At 53.0% G+C, this 24,229-nt stretch overlaps 1 protein-coding gene across 7 annotated transcripts in view; it reads right to left on the bottom strand.

Annotated features, from left to right (window-relative positions):
• The window catches only part of DAB2IP (DAB2 interacting protein), a 189,949-nt gene that overhangs the window by 109,573 nt on the left and 56,147 nt on the right, over positions 1 to 24,229 (bottom strand). The window contains exon 1 of one of the 7 annotated variants that reach the window (XM_032478347.1): positions 14,193 to 14,476. The exons of 3 other annotated variants lie outside the window; for them this stretch is intronic. In XM_032478347.1, coding sequence (XP_032334238.1) covers positions 14,193 to 14,316 — 124 coding nt within the window. In that variant the 5' untranslated portion in view covers positions 14,317 to 14,476. Of the gene's footprint in view, positions 1 to 14,192; positions 14,477 to 24,229 lie in introns of those variants that run through there. 3 more of the 7 variants (XM_032478346.1, XM_032478342.1, XM_032478344.1) reach the window with 3 other exon arrangements.

Genomic DNA, 24,229 nt, shown 5'->3' with positions numbered 1-24,229 from the left:
TAAGATGTAACGATTAGAGGAAACTAGGGGGAAGGACACATGGAAACTCCTCTGCACTGTTTTTGCAATTGCCTATACATCTGTAAAAATTTCCAAATATGAAGTTAATAAATAGCCTATTTGAAATATATGGAATCGTATCTGTGAGTAAACAGCTGAGATTTGCCATCCCGAGAAAGTAACTGCAGAAATGTATTCATATCCAGTGTTACCTGAGTCGAGAGAGTGGCCAGCAATCTAGAGGCAAGAGGCACAATATAAAAACCGCTGCAAAGGCTCACCACGGACTCTTGAGGCTGAAATACATTTGCTGTCTATGTGATTAAATTAATATGTTTTGCTTTCTGTTTGTATGTGTGTGCACTTACATACAAACGTATCATAAACAGTACTCAAAAACTTATCAGTGGTTCTCTTTGGAGAATGAGACAGGCTGTGGGTGGGAACTGTACCATTTACTGAATGAAGAATAATTCAGCCTTCCAAAAACTAATAGTACAATTAAAATAGAAATGAGTGGTATAATGATTCAGAACAAATTGTACCCTCTGAATTCATCAGAAGAGGAAAAAGGAAAAGAAGCAGAAGGCAAAACAAAATCGGCAAACAAAACAAATGGCATCAAAAGCAACCACAGCCAAAATGACCAGTTAGAGAAAGCGGATCCGGAAAGTCCAAAAAGTAGATTTAGAAACAAACTTGTGGGTAAGAGAACACAACTCCCCAAGCCTGGAGCTGCCAAGGTGCCAAGGGACCAGTGTCCCATCCCCATCCTGCTGCCCCGCCCCCCACTGGCCAGGGGAACTGCAGGAAGAGCCAAAGGAAAAATCACCATGGCAGCAGGCCATGGAATCCTCAGATTGCTAGAACTTTCCAGACACAGCAGTGCAGCTGATGCCACTGTGCACCTGTGTGTGCGCATGCGTGCGCGCGTGTGTGTGAAGCACCTCTGTACTGTTCTTATCTGCTCTTAGCAGTCAGCCAAATGAAGACTGAGTTTGCCAAAATATTGCACTGATAAATTAGTAGGTCTCCTGCCTTTAATTGCACACTTTGTCCAGTTCAGCCTTTGGCCATCCATCTTTGGGAGGAGGAAGAGAGGTGGTCCTTAGAGGTTACTAAACCATACCCACCTATGCTAGGCAGAATACTGGCCCCCAAAGAGCCCACGTCCTGATTCTAGAACCTATATGTTACCTTCAATGGCAAAAGGGACTTTGAAGATGTGATTAAGGTCTCTCCAGACGGGAAGATTATCTTGGATTACCTGGGAGGGCCCAATGTAATCACAAGAGTCCTTGTAAGAGGGAGGTAGGAGGGTCAGAGAAGACAAGGAAGGGGATGTGGTGATGGAAGCAGAGGTGGGAGTGCTGTGGGGCCATGGGTCAAGGAACGCGGGCAGCTTCTAGAACCTGGAAAAGGCAAGGAAACTGATTCTCCCCTTGAGTCTCAAGGAAGAATTCAATCCTGCTGACACCTTGGTTCTAGCCCAGGGTAACAGATCAACAAATCTCAGATTTCTGACCTCCAGAACTGTAAGATAAGAAGTCTGTGTGTTGTTCTAAGACACTACATTTGAGGTAATTTGTTCCAGCAGCAACAGGAAGCCAATACACCCACCGATCAAGGCTCAACTTATGCGAGGGAAGATGGAGGGGATGGTGACATCAGAACACTGGCTGATCTAGGACTGTGGACCCTCAAGGCCTCTCGCCTCTCCTTTTCCAAATCTACAGATGCCTTAAAAGAAGAGTTTCCTTTTAGAAATATCATATTCATCACCACATACAATGTCAGCATCTCTCTCTCCACAGTGCGTCTGTTGTCAATCGACATGTGAAGGGTTCAAAACTCACAAAAGTAAATGGCTCCTTTCTCGGTTATTTTATTTTTATAATGTAATTTAGAGATATTCTCACATCTGTATATGGAGAATGTTTCATCTTTCAATAGTTACTGCATACCCTGTGTATTTAGCCTTAGTATAGATACCAATCACATTGATAATATTTCTTTGGGGTATTTAAGTTCTAATGGTAGCACTCCAAAGGGAACCATGATTATAGAAACCTAGATATTCAGGTGTAGAATTAAATTCATCCTATTTTTCATTTCATTCAGAAAATATAAACAATTTCTTTTTTTCCCCCAAATTCCACTCCAGGACTTAAATGGTCTGCATTATTGTTTAAAAACTATATAATTAAATTAGAACATGGCTCTATGATATACCAGGCTTATATTTTTCCAACAAATTAAAAGGGGCATAAAGTTTTAAGTGTGTACATATTGAGTTTTTTTTTTTACATAGACCTTTAAAACTCTCTTTACCTTTCTCTATTTGACAACTTGGAATTCGAATTTTAAATTATCTCCAAGTTTCTAATTCAACGACTTAATACCAAAGCAAACTGAATGTCAGCTCTTTGTGTAATTTTTAACTTGAGGAACAAACAGTTGACCCATAGATTGTATATCAGATCTTATAAGGGATACGAAATTGTATTTTGGAAAAACGAAAGAGCAGATCGTTTTATATTCTACAAAAACATCTGACTGCCCTCGAAACTTGGGGGAAAAAAATCTAGGCAAACATGAAGCTCATGCCACGGGCCATGAGGCATAGAACCCTGTGCCTCGGACCCACAAGTCTCATGTCTTCTGCCGGCAACCAAGAAACTCTACCAGGTTGGTAAAAGTTCCACCCTTCATAGAAGTTGTTAACAAAGAGTATCAAAAATACTTAGGAATAAATGTAACAAAACAAGTACAAGACTAATAACTAAAAAACATTGCTGAGAGATATTAAAGATAATCTAAATAAAAGGAGAGACAGAACATCTTCAAGGACTGGGAAGATTCAGTCTTATTAAGACAACAGTTCTCCCCAAACTGATCTATACACTCAATGCAATCCTAATCAAAATCCTAGCAGGCATTTTAAAGACAGCGACAGGCTCAATTTTAAATTTAGATGGCAAAGCAAAGACCTCGAATAGCCAAATAATCTGGAGAAAGCAGAAACAGGTTTGAGGACTTACATTACTTGGTTTTGAGACACACTTTACAGTCTTGAAATACAACTAAAGTAATCAAGACAGTGTGATATTAGCATAAAGATAGGCATACAGATCAATGGAACAAAATGAAGAGTCCAGAAACAGTCCCACACATATGTGATCAATTGATTTTGGCGTGTAGAAATAGTACGAAGGTAAATTGATGGTGGAAAAGATAGTGTTTTCAACAAATTGAGCACTAGAACAACTGGATATCTGTACATAATAAAAAATGGGCGACGAGGAAAGGTGTAGAAACAGATCTCAGAGAGACAGGGACTGCACCATAGGTGTATTTTTATCCTAAAACTAACTCCTAAAGTAGGAAACAGCAACATCAACTTTTAACAAGAAGAAACTGAAATTCACAAATGTCAATTGAAGGGACCATGACCGCACAGCTAGGAAGTGCAGGAGGCAAGACTCAAGCCTGGTGATCTCTGAATCTAAGGGCTGCCCCAGGATGGGGAGGAGCCTCCAGGGAGAAGAAAGTGGGAGGACACGGGGCCCAAGGCCCCCAGGAGGCTGAATGTCCTCCCAGCCCTTGGCCTCTCTCTCCATCCCCAGGTCCCCTCCCAGCCCCGCGACACGGCAGAAAGAGATGAGGGATGTCACATTTTGTTTCCACGATGTGGGGAAGGGTGTGGGGAAGGGAAGGAGTCACGAGCCTATGGAACTGTGATAGCCTGTCATCTCTCAGATGGAATTGGGATCAGAGTTCAAGCTGTCTTCAAGTTCAGGACATGGTTCAGAGTCAGCGGAGGTTGCCCACTATTTCGGGGGTGGGGTCTGCTGGGAGAGAGGCGTGGCGATGACTGTGGAGGGCTGGGGTCCAGGGCACCTCCTCACTCTGGGAATCCTCAACATAGAGCATTGGAGGTGGGGCACAGCAGCTCCTCAGAGGGGATGTGGGGGGGTCAGGCTGCTGGTATTCAGGAGGTGGGAGGGAAGAGCTCTGTCCTCCCAACCATGTCCAGCATCCTGGGTAGGGCCTCTCCAAAAGGGCAGTGCAAGGGTTTGCTCCCTGGCCCCTGGCTGGCCTCATGAATGATAGTCCAGTGTAAGGGCTGCAAACTTTCAGCATCCGGAGACACTGTCACCAGCTCTCCTTTATGCCCCTCTGCTTGAGCCCCTTAACAACTGCCTGGGACAGCCCATCCTTCCTACTCCTCATCCTCCCACGCACCTCACTTTCAAAGCATCCCAGCCTTCCAAACACTCTGGATTTCCCTGTCACTCTAAGGGTTACTTAAGTGGCCTCAAGATTTCTCTCGCCCCTGAGTCTCTTTCTGCTCCTTTGCTTTCTGAGGATTTCTAGGAACTTCAGCCAGCAGTGTCACCTCCTCCGTTTTTTTTCCTGAGTTTTCTCTTGTGACTCTTCGCTCTGTAGCCACAGGGCCTGTCGCAGGTCCGGCAGAGAGCTAGCTTTTACTCTGTGCTGCTGGAATCAGGGTAGTAAGGAGGTCCCGGCGTGGAGACACGTGTTTGCTCCTCTCCACCGCGTGCTGTTTCTCTAGACCCACTTTTGAAACACACTAGGCGATACTACACATTTTGAAGCATTTGCAAATGTAGTAAAAGCATAAAAGCACGTGTGGGCAGGACGTACCCCGCTTGCAGGAGGCTGGTTGTCCCTGGCAAGAGTGGAGGAGGTTTTAGTTCTGTCTTCCAGGTCAGCACATTTTTTTTTCATAAAGGGCCAGAGAACAAATATTTTAGGCTTCTCTTAACTGCTCTACTTTGCCACTGTAACAAGGAAAGAGCCACAGACAATATTGTAAATGAATAGACGAGGCTGTGATCCCATGAACTTTACTTATGGACACAGAACTTTGAATTTCATATCATTTTCACGTTATAAAACATTATTCCTCTTTTGATTTTTCTTTCAACTATTGAAAAATGTAACTGCTACCCTTAGCTCGCATACAAATCACACAAAATCATACAAAACCAGGTAGAGGCCTGGATTTGGCCTATGGGCCGTACTTTGCCGACCCCTGCTGTACCCGAATCTTTATATTTCTAAGAAAAAGGGAAAGAAAAAAGAAAAGAGGAGCAATCATAGCAATGTTAATATCTGTTAAATCTGAGAGGTGAGGGCATGGGTGTCTGCAACATAATTGTTAATACTTTTCTATACTTTCAAATATTTTAGAATTTTTTAAAAAAATTCAAGAAAGGAAAAAGCCTGGAAATAACTTCCTAGATGCTCCCAGAGCGTATCACTGGATGCTGGAACTAAAGGTGACTTTTTATTTTCTTCTCTTCTATAATGGATATTTATTACTTTATTACTTTTGTAATCCTAGGGGTAGGGGGAGGAGGGGGAACATCAACATAAACATTGTATTTTGTAATAAGATAAGATGGAGGGGTCTGGCTTATAAGGGACCATCAGTGACCCATGAGCCTCTTCCATAACATCCCCATGAAGGGCTGCCCCAGCCCCCAATCCCCCACCCGAGGGCTCCCTACTCCTTAAACCGGCCCCTCCCTCTGCAGACAGCACTGCCCCTGAGGGTGCAACCAGAGAGCTGCATCCTGGGTCCTCTGAAGCCCAGGGTCCCATCCCGGGAGGACACAGAGGCTATTGCTGCTGGGGGATGGTGCTCAGGCCCCCAACCTGTTTGCTGTTAAACACGCAGCTTGGAACAGATTCCTAGACCAGGTGGAACAGTGACTTCACAGACAATTAATTATAAATCCAAGCTTCTCTCAAATCTCCACATCCACCAAACTTCTCCAGCGATCTCTAGTTCTGCTTACCACCCAACTATTGGACCTCCTGCCACCTCCAGGACCTTTCCCACCACTCTCTAGAAGCTGCTCCCCCCAGATCCCCCCACCCAATCTGGAGTCACCCCCACCCCCAAAGCATCAAGAACCAGAGCAGGCCTGTTAGCCATGCCCACAGCTCTGCTGGCCCTCTTCCCATCCCAAACCCTCCTCACTTGCCTAGGTCTTCCCAAGGGCTTATCTCACCACCAGCTCCCACCCGTCTCGCTATAAGGACAACCCCTGACCACTCTCTCCCAGCTCAGACCCCACCATTGCCTCTTGCACCAGGATGGCCAACATGGTCACCTCTGCTCACTGGTACCCACTTTTCCCTTCTCCCCTTCTCCTTGTACCATGTCAGTCTAGTTTTCTGGTTGTTCAAAATCATTTTCCTAAATCGCAGCTCTGGTAAGTGAGAAACACCCTGGACTCTGCCGCTCAGTAGCTGGGCAGTGCCGAGCATGTCACTTAACCAGTCTGAGCCTCAGTTTTCTCATCTGCAAAATGGAGCTCATAAAATCATCTGTGAGCATGAGAACTTAATGAAAGGATGCATGTAGAGGACTTAGAAGCATGCCTGGCACTGTGTAAGTGCCCCAAAATGGAAGTAGGTGTTATTAGAACCACTGTTATTTTTAAAATCCTACCTCTGATTCCCCGTGGCCTGCACAGGGAGTTCCACCCTGTTGGCTCACCATCCAAGGCCCTGCCTACCCTTCCAGTCACACCATCTGCTAACCCGCTTATAGGACTCCCTTCCCCTCAGCATCCTGAGGGTGGGGGCTGACTGTATCCTCCACGGCAGCCCCTGGCACAGGGCTTGCAAACAGTAGGTGGCTCACTAAAGCTCTGCTGCTCTGAACAAGTACCAGTGACACTTGTAGCAGCCTCTGGGGGAAGGGAATGCCAAGAAACCATCTGGATGGTTCCAATCCCACAGGCATCACACTTTATTTCTAGATCAGCCCTAATAGAGCTGCAATTAACCCCTCAGGCTTTGGATGAGCAGATAACGACAATTCATCCAGCCTATAATGAAACCCTATGCTGTTCCGCATCCATCTGTTCAAAGTGCTTCTTAGCCCAGAGATGTTCAGTCATTTGTCTGAGGTCACACAGCCTTTATGGTGCAGTCAGGAGGACTCCCCCCCACCCCAGCCACACTCTTGAGCCAAACTCCATCCCCAGCAGAGAGGTGTAAAAGGATAGAAAACCACTTTTCCATAAGACTATCCCAGATTGCCAATTTATTGGTTTCCAGTCTCTCAATCCAAGTTCGACAAACCCCCAAGCCAAGCAGGACACCAAAAAGAGCCCCATCCCTGGTGGCCCAGCTCCCTCTGGGGCCACCCTCCCTCTCCCCGCTGTCCCCGCATCCACCAGAGGCTTGGGGAGGGGGCAGGGCCTCACAGCCCCACATCTTCCTCTCCGAGCTCTGCCTTCTCCATTTCACAGGCCGTGTCAACACATCACCTCTAAGGGCCGAGAAAAAAGAAATAACACAGCCCAGATGCCGACAGTGCTCTCCTGTCTGTCAGAGAGAAGAGAGGAGGGAAATAAAAGCTAACAAGACTTCCAAAAGCCAAATCCCCAAACCTCCTCTCGGGTACCTGGCAGCTGTCAAAGTCAACACAGGAACCTGGCGAAGGGGGGAACCGATCCCAAATAAAATGCAGGCAGCCATGGAGTGTGGGATTCACAGACCGACACGGCTGCATTTCCAGGCATGTGACAGACGTCCTCACGGGCCCATCTTTTCTGCTAACGTACAGGTGGCCTGTCTAGACTGTGGAACCAAGACTGTCTTTTCTGAGAACTGAGTCTACTCTCTTTTTTTTCATTAGTATTATTTGGAGGGCGATTGAGATTCCCCTCGCTTCCTTATTTATGCAATCAGAGGAAATCACAGCACAGAGAGCCTCTTCCAAACTCAAGGCCACGTGGGCCAATTTCAGATGGATAATTAAATATTGAACAAACGCTGAAATGCCTCTACTGGATCAGGATGGCTAAAAATAACCACCCTGCCACTCCGCACGTGGGCATCTCGGCTGTTCCCTCTCAAGTCCCTCCTCCCAGCAATTGTCAAACACAACCCTCTCAGGGAAATGGCGGGAGGGGGGAGGGGGCGGGCGGGGGTGGGGGGGGGGGCGGGGGAGGACCGGGAACCGACTCCCCAAACACCTACTTAACAGAAAACAAAACTTCAGCTCCCAGCAAGCCCCGAGAATGTTCCTGACCAGGAAATACTCTCCCTTTCCTGACATTTAACCAAGTGGCCTCAAGAGGAAGGTACAGGGGAAATATTGTAGCCATTACTTTTCTTTTAAAAATAGTCCAAAAGGCTTCATGTCATTTCGAAGCAAAACACATATGCGTTCTGGGATGTGAGCACGTTTGTGTCAAGGTGCACAGGGATTCAACTCCTATGCCCTCCCGCCGAGAGGACCCAACTAGGAGCCCAGCTGCCTTCGTGTCCCTGTCTGGGCTAATCTTAGGACGAGCAACAAACAAAACTGACGCTAAAAGAGGATGCGAAGAGGTGTGGATTCCAGACCTGGGTCTCTCATTAACGTCTGTACCTGACTTCGGGCAAGTGGCCTTGCTCCGTGGGCCTCAGCTGTCAAGGGGAACAGTTAGCTCCCAGGGCTGGAGCTGCAAGAAACCACAAGGATCAAGCCCACAACCTCCCGCATCAGCACCCGAGCAAAGCAGGCTGGGAGCCAGTCCCTGAGCGACCAGGTCTCAGGAGTACAGAGATAGACCACCTGGGGAATCAGAGCTCTAGACCTGACCCACCGAGGCCACATTCCATGCCTCTCTGAATTGCACCAGCGAAAAGCAAGAAGCACGGGGCTTTGCAGCGTGTTCTTAGCATGAGCTTTGGAGTCCAGTGACCTCCATTCGAACCTTGCCTCTTACTTCACACCCTGAGCTCGGTTTCCTCCGCTGGCAAAGGGAAGTGACGGTAATAACCCCTACCTCCTAGGAGGGTTGGACAGTAAGACGCCCTGGGCACAGGGCCTGGCGCACGTTCAGCTGGGTAAAAGGAAGCTATTATCTCCCTTATTATTAAAGGTGGTGAGAATCGACCAGAAACACAAAGACAAAGCGGCTAACTTTCCAGCAGATGAACTGGGACCTCTGGCCCCACTCAAGGACCTAGATAGCTCTGGAAAGCAGGCCCTCAAGCTGTCTGCCCATCTCCAGGGACTTCACATCAGGGGACACTGAACCCTCAGCACAAAGGAACTTGGTGGAAAAACAGGGCTGAGGTTCTAAGACCTGTGACCTACCCAGGGAAAGGACACAGCTGGCAGACATGAATGGGAGCAGGATGGGGTGGGGGTCGTGGGAAGAGACTGGATCTGGGAGATCTCCTGAGTCATCCCAGGCAGGCAGAGGGGCCAACCAGGGGAGGCCAACTGGGTCCCCTGCCCCCTACACTGATGCCAGTGGGGTCATTCCCCTGCCTCCTTCCTGAATTATGGCCAAGATTGTGGGAGCTGGTGGCTGTGAACACTCAGTAGAGTCGTTGACTGTGCAAATCAGAGAAGAGGAGGAGGTGGGCTTATCAAAGCCAAGGCTTAAGCCCGGAAAGATCTGCCTGCCCACGGCACAACGAGGTGGTACGTTCATTCACAAGCTCAGAAGGGGGAACAGGGCAGAGCTGGGCTCCACCGTTTCCGAGCTGTGTGATGTGGGACAAGGCTCCCACTCTCTGGGACACAGTCTCCTCACCTAGAAAATGAGAATAATGCCAGTATCCCTCTCACAGCATCGTCATGAGCATTAAAGGAGATATGGCAAATACAGTTGAACTCACTGCCGGGCACTGAGCAACTCAGAGACAGAAGTCATTTTAACTTTATGACATACCATGAGAAGGAGTGAACCTCCCAGGACCTGAGATAGAAAAGCGAGGAGGGCCTGGAGAAGCTGGGCCCAATCCCCGAAGGAGAGATTGTGTCTCAGCAGGAACAAAGGGAAAAAAAAAAAGGCAGAAAATGGTAGATGTACAGTGTCACAGGTCTCATCTAAGTTGGGGGCAGAGAACCAGCCCTTGGGCCCTAGAAGGGACATTTAAAGACTGGGGGGAACCACAAGGTACAACCAGCCCCCATCCTCAGGGCTGTTCTCACGCTCGTCCAGCCCCCTGGGGTCTGAGCTGCTGCCCATGGGCCTCTCAGCTGATTTCACTGAAGCCAGGGTCCCCATGGAGAGGTCTCAGCCCCTGCCTTTTCCTTTTGGAGCACACAGGCCCTTCCCTAACCATTGCTCCCAGTTAGGAAGCAGCTGTGTCACACCAGCACCCTCCCCAAAGCTGTTGCCATCTTCCTGGGAACCAGAAGCCCTGGGTTCCATATCCCGCTCTGTGAAGGCGGCCCCTCGGTGCTGCAGTGTCCCCAGCTGGACGCCAGAGGTGGGATCACTCAGCTGCCAAGTTCTAAGCCCTGGAGGGGACCACCACTTCTGGAGGTCAGCCCCAGCCCTGCTGGGCCCCTGTAGTGAGGTTGCCTGCATTCCTCAAAGTATGCTGGGGCGATCCTGGGAAGCCTCACACAGACTCCAGCATACCCCAAAAGAAAAGACACCCAGGTGGACAGGAGGGGGCCATGTTGCAGCCAAGACACAGGTCCATGCAACGGAGTATGTGTGGGCATAAGAAGGAACTGATCATCTCAAAAACATCTGCCAAGTCCCCAGCACCCAGGCAGGGCCTGGCATGTGGCTGGACCCCTAGAAAAACTCAGCCCAAGACACAAAGAAAAGAAGAAAAACCTCTCCTGAGTAGGGGGATAGGAATTCCAAGAGGTCTCCTGACATGTGAGGCAGCAGGACAGGATCAGCCCCAGTTGACAGATGGGGAAACTGAGGCCCTGGGATGTGCCCAGAGTCACACAACCAGCTTGTGGCTGAGCTGGGACTAGAGCCTGTTTCCCACTAACCACTGCTCTGGACCCCATAAAGGGCTCTGTGCCCCAGCGCAGCTCAACAAGCCAGCCTCCCCAACCCTCTGGGGGTTTGGTGGGAGCAGGGAGCCTGTGGAATTCAGCTCCATGTGCCCCCACACCCACCGCACAGTAGGTGCTCGAGACGTGTTTGCTAGTTGAATAGATGAGCAAACTTTATCCGGGGTGAGAAGAAAACTTGCATTTCTCCAGCAGCCCTGGGGGTACAGGTAAGTCAGACAGACAAAGCTTTTCTTGATCTTGGTGGGGGCAGGTGGAAAGTACCCTGGCTGGTGACACACTTTTAGGGACAGGACTCCCTCAAATCTACGGGCCGTGCCCAGTCTTCAAGCAGACTCAGAGTTACAAGGCACAACATAAAATGGCCAGATGACCCTTGCCATCCAAAAGGCACTGTTTCCACCCTGCCTCTGGCAGTCGTCAAGCTCCTTTCCCCCTCCCCACGCCATCACCAACAGGTTCACTCTGCCCATTCTCCAGATGGAGAAATCAGGGCCCAGAGAAGGGAGGAGACTTTCTTAGTGCCCCGCTTTGGTCACACCTGGGAGGGTGCAGACACTCCCTCACTGGCAGCCCTGTCAGGAACAAAGTCTTACTTTCAAGTCTGCAGCTAGTCCCCTCCCCCCACCCCAGAGGGACAGTGGGGGCAGTAGGCAAGGAGCTTCCTCAGAGGTGGCAGTCTGGTCACAACCCTTTCCCTGCCACCAGCCAACTGTTCCCTGCACTTTCCTGTTTCTGAACACACCCACCCCTGAGTTCTCGGTCATTCTCCTTGCTAGTGGCAGAGGCCAGAATGGGTGTGGATCAAGGGCCCCATCAGGGCTAGGGTGCTGGGTACCACTGACTCCTCAGGGGCCTGATGCTGTCACTCCATGGGACCAAGCCCCCATGCAGATGGGGAGACTGAGGCCTGAGGCCTGAGGGCAGAAGGGTCAAGCTCAAGGCCGTGGGGTGGCTCCTCCAGCATGAGTTACCACCTGGGTGGGGGTGCTGCCCTCCGGAGGAGGGGTGGTCCTGGAGGCAGTCAGGGATCTGGGGGGTTAGTGGAGGGAGGTCAGTGGCTGCTCTAGCTGACCCCTATCCAGCTGGGCCAGGGGCCTCCAGTCTCCACCTCTCACCCTGCCAGGCCGCTCTCACCCCCTTCCCATGACTCTTCATCACTCAAGGCCTTTATCAGGCCCAAACTAGTGCTACCCATTGCTCCCCTCCACCAGCGCCCTCCGCTCTGTCCACAACACCCATGGTGCTTTCCTCCTCCGTCTTTGCACAGGTTGCTGCTCCATCCAGAGTAAGGACATCGAGAGCTCACACTCAACTGTGCCGCGAGTCCCAGGCAGCGCGGGCTTCCAGCTTTCCATGCGTTTGCTCTCATTCCTTAAAAACACCTGCCATCACTACTACAACTTACCATTAAAGGCCACTGAGGCTTAGAGAGGTAACTGGCCAAGGGATGGTTTTGTACAGAGCTGGGGCTCGAGCTCAGATCTGACTCAACCACTCTCTCCGCCAAGGGAAATTCTATTCTCTAGTGAGACCCAGTCCAAATGTCACCTACTCTGTGAAGCTCTCCCTGATTTCCCCAGATATAACTTCTGTTCAGGGACAGTTTCCTCCCCTCTCCCTGCAGGTTGGGCGCCTTTTCAAGGCTGGGACACAAAGCAGGGGATCCTGAACAGGCGGGACTGGGAGCTAGGTTTCGGGTGACGGCCAGACTTCTTGATTATCTCCTGCCCAGCTGCCTGGGGACTTCCAGTCAGGCAGGGGTGGAACTGGGCTGAAGGAAAGGTCACGCAGGGCACTGAGCAGGGGTGGGGTGCATGCAGAAGGACTCACAGTGGTCCGAGTGTTATTGGGCCTCTGTACAGTTTCTATTTCCCACAACCAGAACCCATTTCCTCACAGAATCTTCCACATACTACTAGCCCCTTTTTACAGCTCAAGAAACTGAGACTCAGAAAAGGGAAAAGACTTGCCCAAAGTCACAGTGCTTGAATCAAAATCTCTGGCCACCCTGGCCAAGCCTGGAGGGAGGAAGCGGCCAGAGGCCTCTTCAAGGAAGGCAAAAGGGAGAGGATCAAAGGCTTTGAGAGATCCTCTTAGACTGAACTCCCAGTACACACGTGTATACTCCCAGTCTCAGCTTGAACCCTTCCAAGCACGGGGAACTCACTACTCAGGAACTCACTACTTCCTGAGGAAGCCCTGTACATTGTTGTTCGGCCCTGACTGTGGGAAAAGTCTGCCCCATTCGGGGGGGAGCAAATGAACATTTACTGCCTGTCCGCTTCATTTATCCTCAGACTGATGAGAAGGCTGAGGTTCAGGGGCAACATACAGGGCCTGGACCACACAACCAGTGCCCAGAGGGGTGGGTATTTGATCAGATCCCAAACACAGATTTGCTCAAGCCCTTCTGGGTCAGGCTGGGCAGCGGGCCAGCCTTCCCGATTCCCAAGTAAGCTGATGGTACAAACTCAGCCCAGGTCCCCGCTAGGCGCTCCCCACCCACTCCTTCTTCCCCCCATCAGTGGACACCTCAGTGGGTCTGAGCCTTTGCCAGGGACTCCAGCCTCCCCGGGTCCCTTCGAAGGCCTCCTCCTTCCAGGAGGCCTCCCCCCTCCCTCCTACCCAGCCAGGGAAGGAAGTCCTGGCCCCCACCCTGCCCAGAAGGCAGCCCCCTGGATCACAGGCTTTCCAGCTGAGGATCCTGTTACTGGAAAAAGAAAATGCTGCTCGCACCTCCCCCTCCAGGTTCTGCCTCTTGGGCTTAAGGGAGAGAAACTCCTTTCAAAGGAGGTGGCGCCCACTCACTCAGAGAGGTCTTGGACAGATGTTACAAGCCATGGCTCCTTTGGAGCCAAGGACCCCTGGGACAGGACCCCTGGGACACAGCCCTGATACCCACCCACATGTCCCTCCATCCGAGAGGTGAGGGAGTCTGTTAAGTACCCGAGAGAGAAGAGGGAGTGGGGGAGGGTAAGCTGAGAGGCCAGGACAGCGCAGACAAGGTGAGCAAAAGCCAGATCCACTCGGGTGACCTGATTGCTCCGCTGCTGGGTAAACTGAGGCACAGTGGGGACGGGGTCGAAACTGAGAGGTAGAAGAAAGAGATGCTGAACTTCTATCTCCCTTTTCCCTGCCCAGGACAAGGGGAAACACCAAAACCTCAGTTTCCCCACCAGGGTGGGGAGCATGGGGACGAAGAGGGGGGAGCACGAATGGAGCAGACACAGTAACTAAGGAGCTACCAGAAGGGGAGGATGAGACAGTCCCGGGTAAAAAGACAGCAGGAGGAGCCAGGGTCCCTGGCATCCCAGGGCATCAGGAGGTGACAGGGCGGCAGGGAGGGCCTGGGGTCAGGGGTCGGGGTGGCGCCTACCCCTGGCGGGCCGGGTCCGGCTGCGGGAGCGGCTCCTCTGTCGCTGCAGCCGGGGCCGCCTGAGCAGCCGGTAGTAGTAGGAGGGCCTCCCGGTGCTCTTCCTGGCGCCTCCGCCCGCGGACATGCTGCCGCCCGCCGGGCACCGGGCCGGGCCTGGGCGCGCTCACACGGGCCCCATCGCCCGCTCCGGCCGGCCCGGCGGGCGTCCCCGTGTTCTCCCGCGCGCCGCTGCGGCCGCCGCCGAGGCCAAGGCTGCCCCACAAAGTCGCTCAAACTCCTCCTCCTGCTCCCGCCCTCCGCCCTCCCCGGAGCAGCCGGCCCCGCCGCGGGGGCCGGGGACCGGGAGGCCGGGCTGGCACCGGCCCGGAAAGTCAGTGCGGGAGAAATCCCGGCCTGGAGTCGACGGGGCGAGGCGGGCCGGAGTGCCCAGGACCCCGGGCCGGTCCTCAGGAGGGTCACCGCCCTTAGCCCCCTGTGCCCTAGAGCCCGAGGCCTGACCTCTGGGAGAAAGCCTCGCCCCACCCCGCCGGCGGGTGTAGACGGTGCACACCCGCGTGTGCGCCCTACCCGGCATCGGGCAGGACGCACGCCAGGCGAGCAGGCTCCCGACCGGGTCACTTTGAATTAGGGTCCAAATGAGGCCGATGCCACAGGGCCCGTGTCTGCCCCACGCTCACTGGGCTGAGTCTCCACCCACAAACACACCGCCCGGCACGCCCCCCACCCTAGCCGGGTAGAAAGGACTTCACTTTTACTCGGGATACTCTCCTGTTCTTTAAACCCATGTGATACATGTATTATTTTCCTGTATTTACAATTAGGGTGTATATTGCAAGCACATAAAATGTCGTGAGAACATAATGAACACCTATGTATCCCTTGGGACTTTGCCAAATCTGAGCATTTTGCCGCTTTGATCCAGATCCTCCCCTAAATGAAACACCACAGATGCTGCGAGGTCTTCTTTGGCGCTGGGCACTTACAGCCGCTCTGGCAGGGCTGCCTGCAGGGCAGAACTATCCCTACCCCACTGTACAGACAGGAATATGAGGCTGGAGAAAGCAGGAGGCCAGCTCCCTCTATTGCATCCTGCTGAAAGCTTTCTCTAAGTCATGCACCCTCCCCTGCTCAAGAACCTTCCATGGCTCCCCAGAGTCCAAAAGCAACAAGTCAACAGAAACTTCTTTAGTATTTAAGGCTTCAGTGATCTAGCCCCAATCAAACCACCCCCTAGCCTCACGTCCACTGCTCCCCTACTTCTCACTCCTCTTGGCTCTACTCCCAGCAGGGAGGCCCTCTCACTGACTTTTTCCTGCCTGGTCAAAGCCCTTCGTTCTAGGGCCCACCTCCTCTAGCCTTCCCTGACCACCCTGGCCGAGTCTCTCTCTCCCCTCCCTTGCCCCTGCAGCATCATCTCTCTCTCAAATTATTCAGACAACCACCTGCCTGAGTTCCATCTGCTCAGGTACAGAAGGGGAAACTGAGGCCCTGGCAGGGAGGTCTGACTTGCCTCAATGGCAGAGACAAAGGGCCTTAAGCAGGGCTCTGGACAAGCAGTCTGAGGGGTCTGTTGGTGGGAGAGTTACATATGGGGCCTGAGGGAATCTGGGTGTCCGCCTCCAGCACAGCTGAAAAGAGGGGGCCCTGGAGGGGGCGGGGCAGTCTGGGCAGGAATCCAGACCAGGTTTTGCACCTCACAAAGGGGTCCCCTTCCCTTGCTTCCCTCCATTAGGGGTGGGGCCCCCAGGTCAGCAGAAGCCTGGATCACAGCTGGAAGCCAGGCGCCTTCCCAAGACCAGGGGGGAGGGGCAGGAGGGGTGTTTCTCCTCCAAACCCAGTCTGGGTTGTCAGAAGCTATCAACTCCCCTGGCCCCTCTCCCCAGAGCTCTGGCCAATCCCTGGGGAAGATGGAAAACCACAAGGCCTGCAAGGACCCCATTAGCCTCCTTTGGTTTAAACACTGCTCTAGCTCGTTTTCAACAGCAGACATCACGGGAGCCTCTTTTACAAATGCAAGCGCCCCTGGGAAGAGCGGTACCCAATCCCTCCACCTACAGGCAAGCTGTGAGGCTTCCCAGCCAGCCTCCTCCTAGGACATCCGAACCCAGTTGGGAGCCTCCCTACTCAGCCTGGGCTCCCTCAGCCACCTGCCCACACCTTGCCACTTCCAGAATGAATAACCAAGGAAGTCAGATCCTCCAGTTTGGGGAGACAGGACTCCTAGGAAATCCAGCTCAGGGTGGGGACAAGAGTCCTATTCCCGGGGCCTAGACTTCATCTGAGCCAGTTTCCTCCCCAAAACAGGAATTCCCTGATCAGCCAAGTTCTAGCCCTCCCTGAAGGGAATGAGAGACGGATTGAGTGATCAGACTGATGAAGGCTAGGACAAGTGGTCTTGGCTTGGGGCGCCTCCATCAGCAGATCTAGATGAGCGTGTGTAGGACCTGGGATCTCATCTGCAAACACAGTTGGGCTCAAAGGTCTGGCATAGATTCTGCTTATACTTGGGCTTCTCAAGCCTTTCTCTGTGCCTCAGTTTCCCCACCTATGGGGAGAAGTTACAGACTCCCAAACTATCTGCCTTGTGGACAGAGGAGGGTCAGGTAATGAAGAAGCAGCTTTTGCTTTTCTGGTCTTGGGATGGAGTGGGTGTTGCCAACCACTCAAGTTGAACATCTCCATGGGCCTCAGGTGGGTACCAAGTAGATACCAGCTAGGGTACTGAGTAGGAAAGGGGCAGAATGGGAGGTAGGAGAGGAGGTCCAGGATCCCCGGGATGGGCAGGCAGACAAAGGCTGCTCCCTGCATGCCCAGCAGAGCATCTGGAATCAATCCTGCTGTGGAGCAAGCCACCCACCCCCTCCTGCTGCCCCTGTGCCCCTTCAAACAGAAGCAGCCCCTCTTCCGGAGACTGCCTTGACTGAAGGAGGGGCACCTGAAAATAACCCTGCCCCGCCACCACCACCACTTCCTCCGACAGATCCCCTCCAAGGAGAGGCCCCGCCAGAAAAGGCTCCCCAGGCCCTGCTGATCTGCGAACCCGGAGCCCTGCAGGGCTAGCAGTCCAGTCCGTGGTCTTGTTGGCAGAGGGTCTCCTGAATAGACCCAGCTCCCACCTCCCCACGTACTGCTTTGGGTGGGAGTCAAGACTGTAGGCTCCATGCCCGTGAGCCTCCAAATGGCCCCAGCTCCTTAAACATGCATTTTTCTGGTGTTCCTTCAAGGCTCTTGATTTAATGGATCTGGGTGGGGACTGGAAATCTGCCTGTTTAGTGAGTGCCAGGCAGGGGCTTGGGGACTGGGGAAATCAACCTTCACCATCCCTCAAAAGCCCCTAAAGGTGAATGTGCAGAGTACCGAAAAGGACCAAGCTCTGTCACAAAGCAGCCAGCTCTCTCTGCAGCCCCACCTACTCCTGCACTCTGATCTATCTGCTCTCAGCCTTCAAAGGCTCCGGCCTCTGCCCTGATGGTCAGATGGCTGCCATGAACCTCTTCCATCTGCACCCACCTGGTGAACTTCTCCTTAGCCCTCAGGACCCGGCTCAAACATCACCTCATTCAGGAAGCCAGAGTCCCCAAGAGAACTCCCCACCCCCGCCACACCTCACCAGTCAGGTTTGAATAAGGAGGACACAGGAGAGGACCAGGGAGGGATGGACCCAAAGGATTTCCCTCCAGGCAGAGGACCATCAGCATCCTGGGGTCTGAAGGAGAATCACACCCTGCTGGGCAGGAAGTCCAGGTAAACCAGAGGTGGGGCCAGGGCTGGGTCAGCAGGGAGGGGGCCAGCCCAGTGCAGCCTCACATCTTACTGGGGTGTTAGGTTTACAGTCGGTGAGGAAGGAGCAAAAAAAAAGCATACAGGCAGAATTACCCTTGAAAAGCCTTAAATTGCCCATCTAGGATAGTTTTTCCTCCAGTGTAAGGACAGATCACCCATTTCTTCATCTGAGCAAAGAAGAAGGGCCATGGCCTTTCCTGAGGGGTCATTTTTTGCAGGAGGAAAATGACAGCCACAACCAACATTATCTAACACTAGACTCCACTCCGGGAGGAGCAATGCTCATGCCTGGAGGGGACCACAGGGTCTAAGACTTCTAACTAGGGAGGGTACAAGCTTTGGCCTCGAAAGATTTGTCTGAGGGTGAATTTTGGATTTAATAGCAATAAACTGTGTTCAGCATTCAATGTGTGCCAGATCCTGTCCTCAGCATCTATGCACATTTATCTCATTTAATTTACAAGCCAAATGGTCACCACGTTCATTTTACCGAAAATACAGGTGGCACACAGAGGGTAAGTGAGTTCCCTAAGGTCACACAGCTTGCACTAGGAGTCAGGATTTGAACTCAGGCAGGCTGGAAAGAGCAAAGTTCTCAAGGATGAGCAGGACTTAATGCAGAGATGGAGGAGGGGCAACAGGCCGGAAATTTCCTTAAAAGCCAGCTTTTACAGGGAACAGGAGGAGGCGAGAAGGGATGGAGTCCTGACACGGGAAACACTGGAGCCCACGCCAGTCCCCATACAATAGGTGTCTGGAAGGCTCAGACCTGTCAGGTTTCCTGTCGGGACAAGGGTGGCCAGTAGTGACCGGGGGAAGTCCCCAGCCAGGCAGCCATGCACACATCCGCCTCCCAGGCTGGTCTCCACCTTGAGTCACTGGAGCCCTGGGCAGGGTGGGGGTGTGGCAGGGGACATTCATGGTTAAGGTCATGGGCTTCTGCCCCTGGAGGCGGCCTGTCTGGCAGGCAATAGCAGCTTCCTGTGTCCACTCTTTGTCCCGGAATCAGGCTAGACCATGAGCAGGACCTTCATTCAGAGGGGGGAGGCCGGAGTTGGGGGGTGCAGCTGAACCTGAGAGGTCACACTGGCATCCAACGCCTCCACTGGCCCCTGGACCTCCTCCCTAAAGCCACCAACGAATTCCATGACATCCTTCACAGAAACTGGCCCAATCAGGGCCGAGATGACCTCGGGCTTAGATGGCCCTGCCCCTTTCAACACAGGCGGAACTGGGGGATCAATCAAGCGTGGACACTGGAACACGCATAGACAGAGCCTCGGGGAGTGTGAGTGTTTTTTTAAATCAAGTCACTCAAAACTGGGCTGAGGGTGAGGCAGGGCTTGAACGGGGTAGAAGGCCAGTGGGCGGGATCATTGTGTTTCTTTGGGCGCTGTGTGACTCAAAGAAAGCCCCTTGACATCTCTGGGCCTCAGGTTTCCTCGTGTTAAATAGAGACAAGTTATCTCTGTCCAGCCCACCTCCACAGTTCATATCAGGATCTAGAAGTTTCCTCCAGTCCCAAAGCACCACCTCTGTGTTCCCTCCTGTCCTCCAGAAACTCAGAGAAGAGGATATATCTCCCTCATAAATGTCAACAGCCTGTCATAAAATCCTGGAAGGTCAGGGCAAAAGGAACCTTCAGAGTAGGTGATGGAACCAGGGAAGCTGGGACCCTATAGGACAGACACTTGCCTGGAGGAGCCTGCCTAATTCATTGCAAGCCGGGATCTGGCATCAGTTCCCCAATTGTGGAGGGTCTGATTGCCCACTGCACCCCAGCACAGAGCAGTCAGGGAGAGGTGCCATCACTCCCCACATATGGGGCAGTGAAGCCATGGGAGGAAGGGACTCACCTGAGGTCACATATGAGAGCTGGAGGTTAGTCCACCTTGGGACTTAAATAGAGATGCCAAGGCCCCTTTTCCCTCTCAATTACCTGGACCACCCCTCCCAGATACCTGGCGCATTCTGCTCACAGGTACCCAGATTTCCACTCAGGGCCCCAATCCTGTGGTTGGGGGAGGCTGGGATCCACTCTCCAGGCTCCAGTCCCAGCCCCTCCTTCTCACCCCTCCTCAAGCAGCCCACATTTCAGCCCAGATGGCCAGGCCTGGAGCGCCTCTCTCTGTATACTTCCTTTCCTGCCCTGACCCAGAAATGCTGCCAAGCTCCAGGTGGGCCCACAGCTCCTTTCTCTCCCAGCCCTGGGGCTAAGGCTCCAGGTCTCCGGCCTCCTTCCTCTCCTTCCAGTTGATGGGCCCAGACAGCCCCACACCCACTAGGCAACAGGAGGGGGTGGCATATGGTCCCAGTGTGAGGTCAGAGAGCCCTCTCCCTTCCCAGGCAGGCCTGCCTGGTCAGCTGGTCAGCCATTTCGTGGCTGGCACTTGCCTGGGTTCCAGGGGGACAGGGCCTTGCTCCATCCCCGCAGATCCCACTGAGGAGGACAGATGAACTGACCCAGTAGCCAGCTCCTAGGATGCTCCCATCTTGGTGGGCAAATGAAAGAGTATGGGATTTGGAGTGAGAACCAGCACTTCCTGGCTGTGTGTCCGTAGATTAGTGCCTTCCCCTCTTCGTGCCTCTGTTTCCTCAACTATGGAATGGTTGTGAATTTGTGGAAGGTCATACAGCATAGTGAATCAAAGCCCTGTGTATAAACTGGCTGACATCTGCCCCTCCAGGCTACTTATTGCCTATTTATTTTCTCACCAATCTGTGGGCTGCTTGAGAGCAGAACAGCCAGAGCTAGTCAGCACAACTACTGGCCCAGAGCTGGCTCTCAGTAAGACTGACTGGGAGAGATGGTGGCAGCGTTTGGGAAACAAGTCCATCTGATCTGGAGTCAGTACTGGGAATTTGGAGGAAGGAAAAGTCCTGGAAGACTGCCTGGAGGAAGAGTCGTTGGCTCTGAGCCAGAAGGCTGAGTGGACATTGACTGAGTAGAGAGCAGAAGAGTGTATTCTTGGAAGCGGAGACAACATGAGCAAAGGCCCAGATGTGGAAACCACTGAGACCTGTACTGGGGGCAGTGTGTAGAACTGTGAGGCTGGAGCAGAAGATGAGGTGGGGACTGGGCAGCAGGCTGTATGGGGTGTGAGGGCTGAGATCAGGGAGATGAGATGGGGAGACAGATCCCAGCAGGGGTGAAGCCCAGGCAGCCCTTCCAGAAGGGGAGGAGTGTAGTAAGGAGGGAACCCCAGCTGGGGAGGGCTCTGGGGATCAGGGCTCCAGTCCTACCTCTGCTGCTGTGCGACTGCCTGACTTTGAATAAGTCACAGCCCTCTCTGAGCCTCACTCTGCAACTAAAAGGAGGGACTGACTCCATGAGGCAGGCCTGCAGGGGTGGCGCTAGCCTATATGCCCATGAACTACACCGGCAGCATTTGGAAACAATTTCCAGGGCCCCCTTCCCAGCATCACCGAATCCAAATCTTGGTGGAGAGGGCCAAGCAATCCATATTTGTGAAAGAGCTTTCTAGCAGCTTTCTTGGGGAGCCACTGGCTAAGACGGTTCTATATGAGATCGGATAGCTTTCCAATCTTTGACTGGGACCTACCTCAGGGCCTTTGCATGTGCTGTTCTTCTATCTCACACACTAGCCCCAGACCTTCAGATGTCAGCTCTGTCCTGCCATTCAGGCCTCAGCTCAAATATCACACCCTCAGAGGCCTTCCCTGGCCACCTTATCTCAAGTACCTCTGCCCTACTCCCCACACACTATCCCACTGTCTTGTTCCATTTTCTTCAACTTATCGCTTCCTGAAACTGTCTTATCTGTGTATTCGGCTGTTCACTAATTGTCTTCTCCCAAACTTTAATGAGGGCAGGGGCCTTGTCAGTCCTGTCCCAGGCACGTCCCCAGTGCTCACAACAGCACCCAATAAACTTTGATGAATGAGGTGAATGAAGGGAGCTGGACTCAAAGCCCCCATTCTTTCTTCAACACCAGAACCAGGGGGAAGGGACTTCACCGCTCTGGGTCTGGGTTTCCTCTGTGTGACATGTGGACAACGGACTGTAATTTACTTTTAAGCAGCAGCCTGGGGCTGGTCAGGAGGCCAGGATGTAAGTCCTGACTCTCTGCAGGAGCTGGCACAGAATAAACGATTGGATGAATAAATGCCTTTGCTTTGCTGTGTGCCTTTAAGAAAGTCCCCCCTCCCGTTCATAGGCCCAGCTTCCTCTCCTGTAAAATGGAGTTGGCTGGGTGGTCTTTCAGGACCCTTGGGCACTGACACGCAGAGCCTCTGTGCCCAGTCCAGAACATAAACGGGAGCCACAGCAGGTGTTAGAGGAGGGGCAGGCTTGCCAGAGTCGTGGTTCTCACACTTTCTCACTTTTCCTGGAGATCCCACCCAGCCCATAGCTGGCATCCTAAGGCTATGTAGATGAGAATTAAATGCAGCTTCTGCAACCTGTCACCCCTCAACTCCCCTTCAGAGCGAGAACAATGCGGGCCCTGCCCTGACCCCAGGAACAGCATTTTGTCTGGAAATTCCACCAGAGGGGAGGAGGAAGGGCTGGGGCCCTAGAATTTCTGTGCCTGCTCAAACAGGAAGTAGCTGAAACTTTGGGGCCAAGGAAAACAAGTTCAAGGTCATCCTGGAAATCAGCTCCCTGTTCCCCATGGCTAGGAACTTGTCCCTTTCCCCAGGTGGGGCTCTCCTGGAGATTAATGATTAACACAGAAAGATGGGATGTGGAGGGGGGGATGGTCCAGGACCACAGGCAAAGACCTAAGAGGAAGCAAAATCCACCCAGCCTCCTCTGGCATACCTTTGATGACACAGAGCTCACAACCGAACTGGCCCCCTGTCCTCAGAAAATCTGAAAGTGAAGATGTCTTCCCACAGGTAGGACTTGCAGAGGACCTTTGGGGATCCAGTGGCCATCCCACTCTCAACTCATGGCTTGGAGGGCTTGGGACTTGCCCAGGGTCACCCAGATGCCCCCAGGCACTCCCGCAGTTCCCAGCAGCAGAGGAAGCTGTACCAGGCGCAGGAAGGAGGAGCCAGCAGGAGAGGTGGGGCTGGAGTCCGGGCTTCCCTCCCGGCTAAAATGCCAGGGTCAGGGTAGGGGGACTGATCTCTGGCTGATCTTTATTAGAAGGGGCCTTGAGTTGATCCTGAGCCCGCTGAGAGCCCTGGGGAGGCAGCCTCAGTCACAGGAGCCTCAACACAGCCCCCCTGACACCACGGCCTTCTCTTTCCCTGTAGCCTCTGCCCCTGGAAAACTGCGAAGTGGCTTCAGAATTTTCTGTGCCTGCTTTCTCTGACCTCGTGTTTCTTGTGTCCTCCGGGTGCCCCCCTCTCTTGTAGCTAACCCCCTCACACAGCCTCCGGTGCATGTACAGACCTGCCTTCCCACTCAAGCCCTACGGTGGGCTCCTTCCAGGCCCTGCCAGGCCAGGCCCCCAGAGCAGCCTGGAGCCCTCAGGAGGTGCTGCCTGGTGCTGCCCTCTGCCGGGCTGCGGAGCCCTGGGACAAATCCTTCTTGGCAGGACCCAGCCCAGGACGCCCAGGGCTCCAGGGATGTGCCCCCTGGGAACCCCAGGGAGGCATAGCACAGGGTCCCAGTCTGCTGAGTGACTTAGATAAGCCTTCCCCACCCCTCTGCACCCACTCTGACCGGCAAAGCGGGTGGTGCAGAACCTCAGTTCTCAGATGTCAAGGAGCTTCAGTCCCCCAGGGAGCATGTTAAAATGCAGATGCCCAGGCCCACTGGGGAGAGCCTGCTTTAGCCAGCCTGGGAAGAGCCCAGGAATCAGTATTTTAACCAGCAGCGGGTGGTCCCACTCTGATCACACTGGCCCATCTACTGCTCTCTCTCCGGGCCCCCTGGCTCTATATGGAGGCCTCTGGGACCCCAGTGCCCGACAGTGTTCCCAGCCTTTTACAAACTGTAGCCTTTGCCTTCTCAGCACCTGTGAGTAGCAGGCAGGAGGGATTCCCAGCCTCATAGTACAGACAGGCAAACTGAGGCTCAGAACGAAGGACCAGTTTGCTCATCCCACAGTGAAGCTCCCAGCTTCCGCCTTCCTCCCCAGGCTCCCCAAATGTGGTCTAGATTCTGGGGCCCAGAAGGTCAGCTCAGGTCTGGCAGCAGCCCTGACTGGCCCCCTTTTGTCCTGGTCTCTGTGCCCTCTGACCTCACCAGGTTCTGGGCAATCATAATATCCCCTTACAGACCCAGTAGGCCCGGTATCTTCTTACAGGCTGGAATGGATGTGGTCCCATCGGAGACAACA

This window comes from Camelus ferus, chromosome 4, assembly GCF_009834535.1.
Source record: "Camelus ferus isolate YT-003-E chromosome 4, BCGSAC_Cfer_1.0, whole genome shotgun sequence".
Taxonomy (NCBI): Eukaryota; Metazoa; Chordata; class Mammalia; order Artiodactyla; family Camelidae; genus Camelus; species Camelus ferus.
Note: the sequence above shows the minus strand (reverse complement) of the source record. Positions and strands in the feature narration are given on the sequence as shown.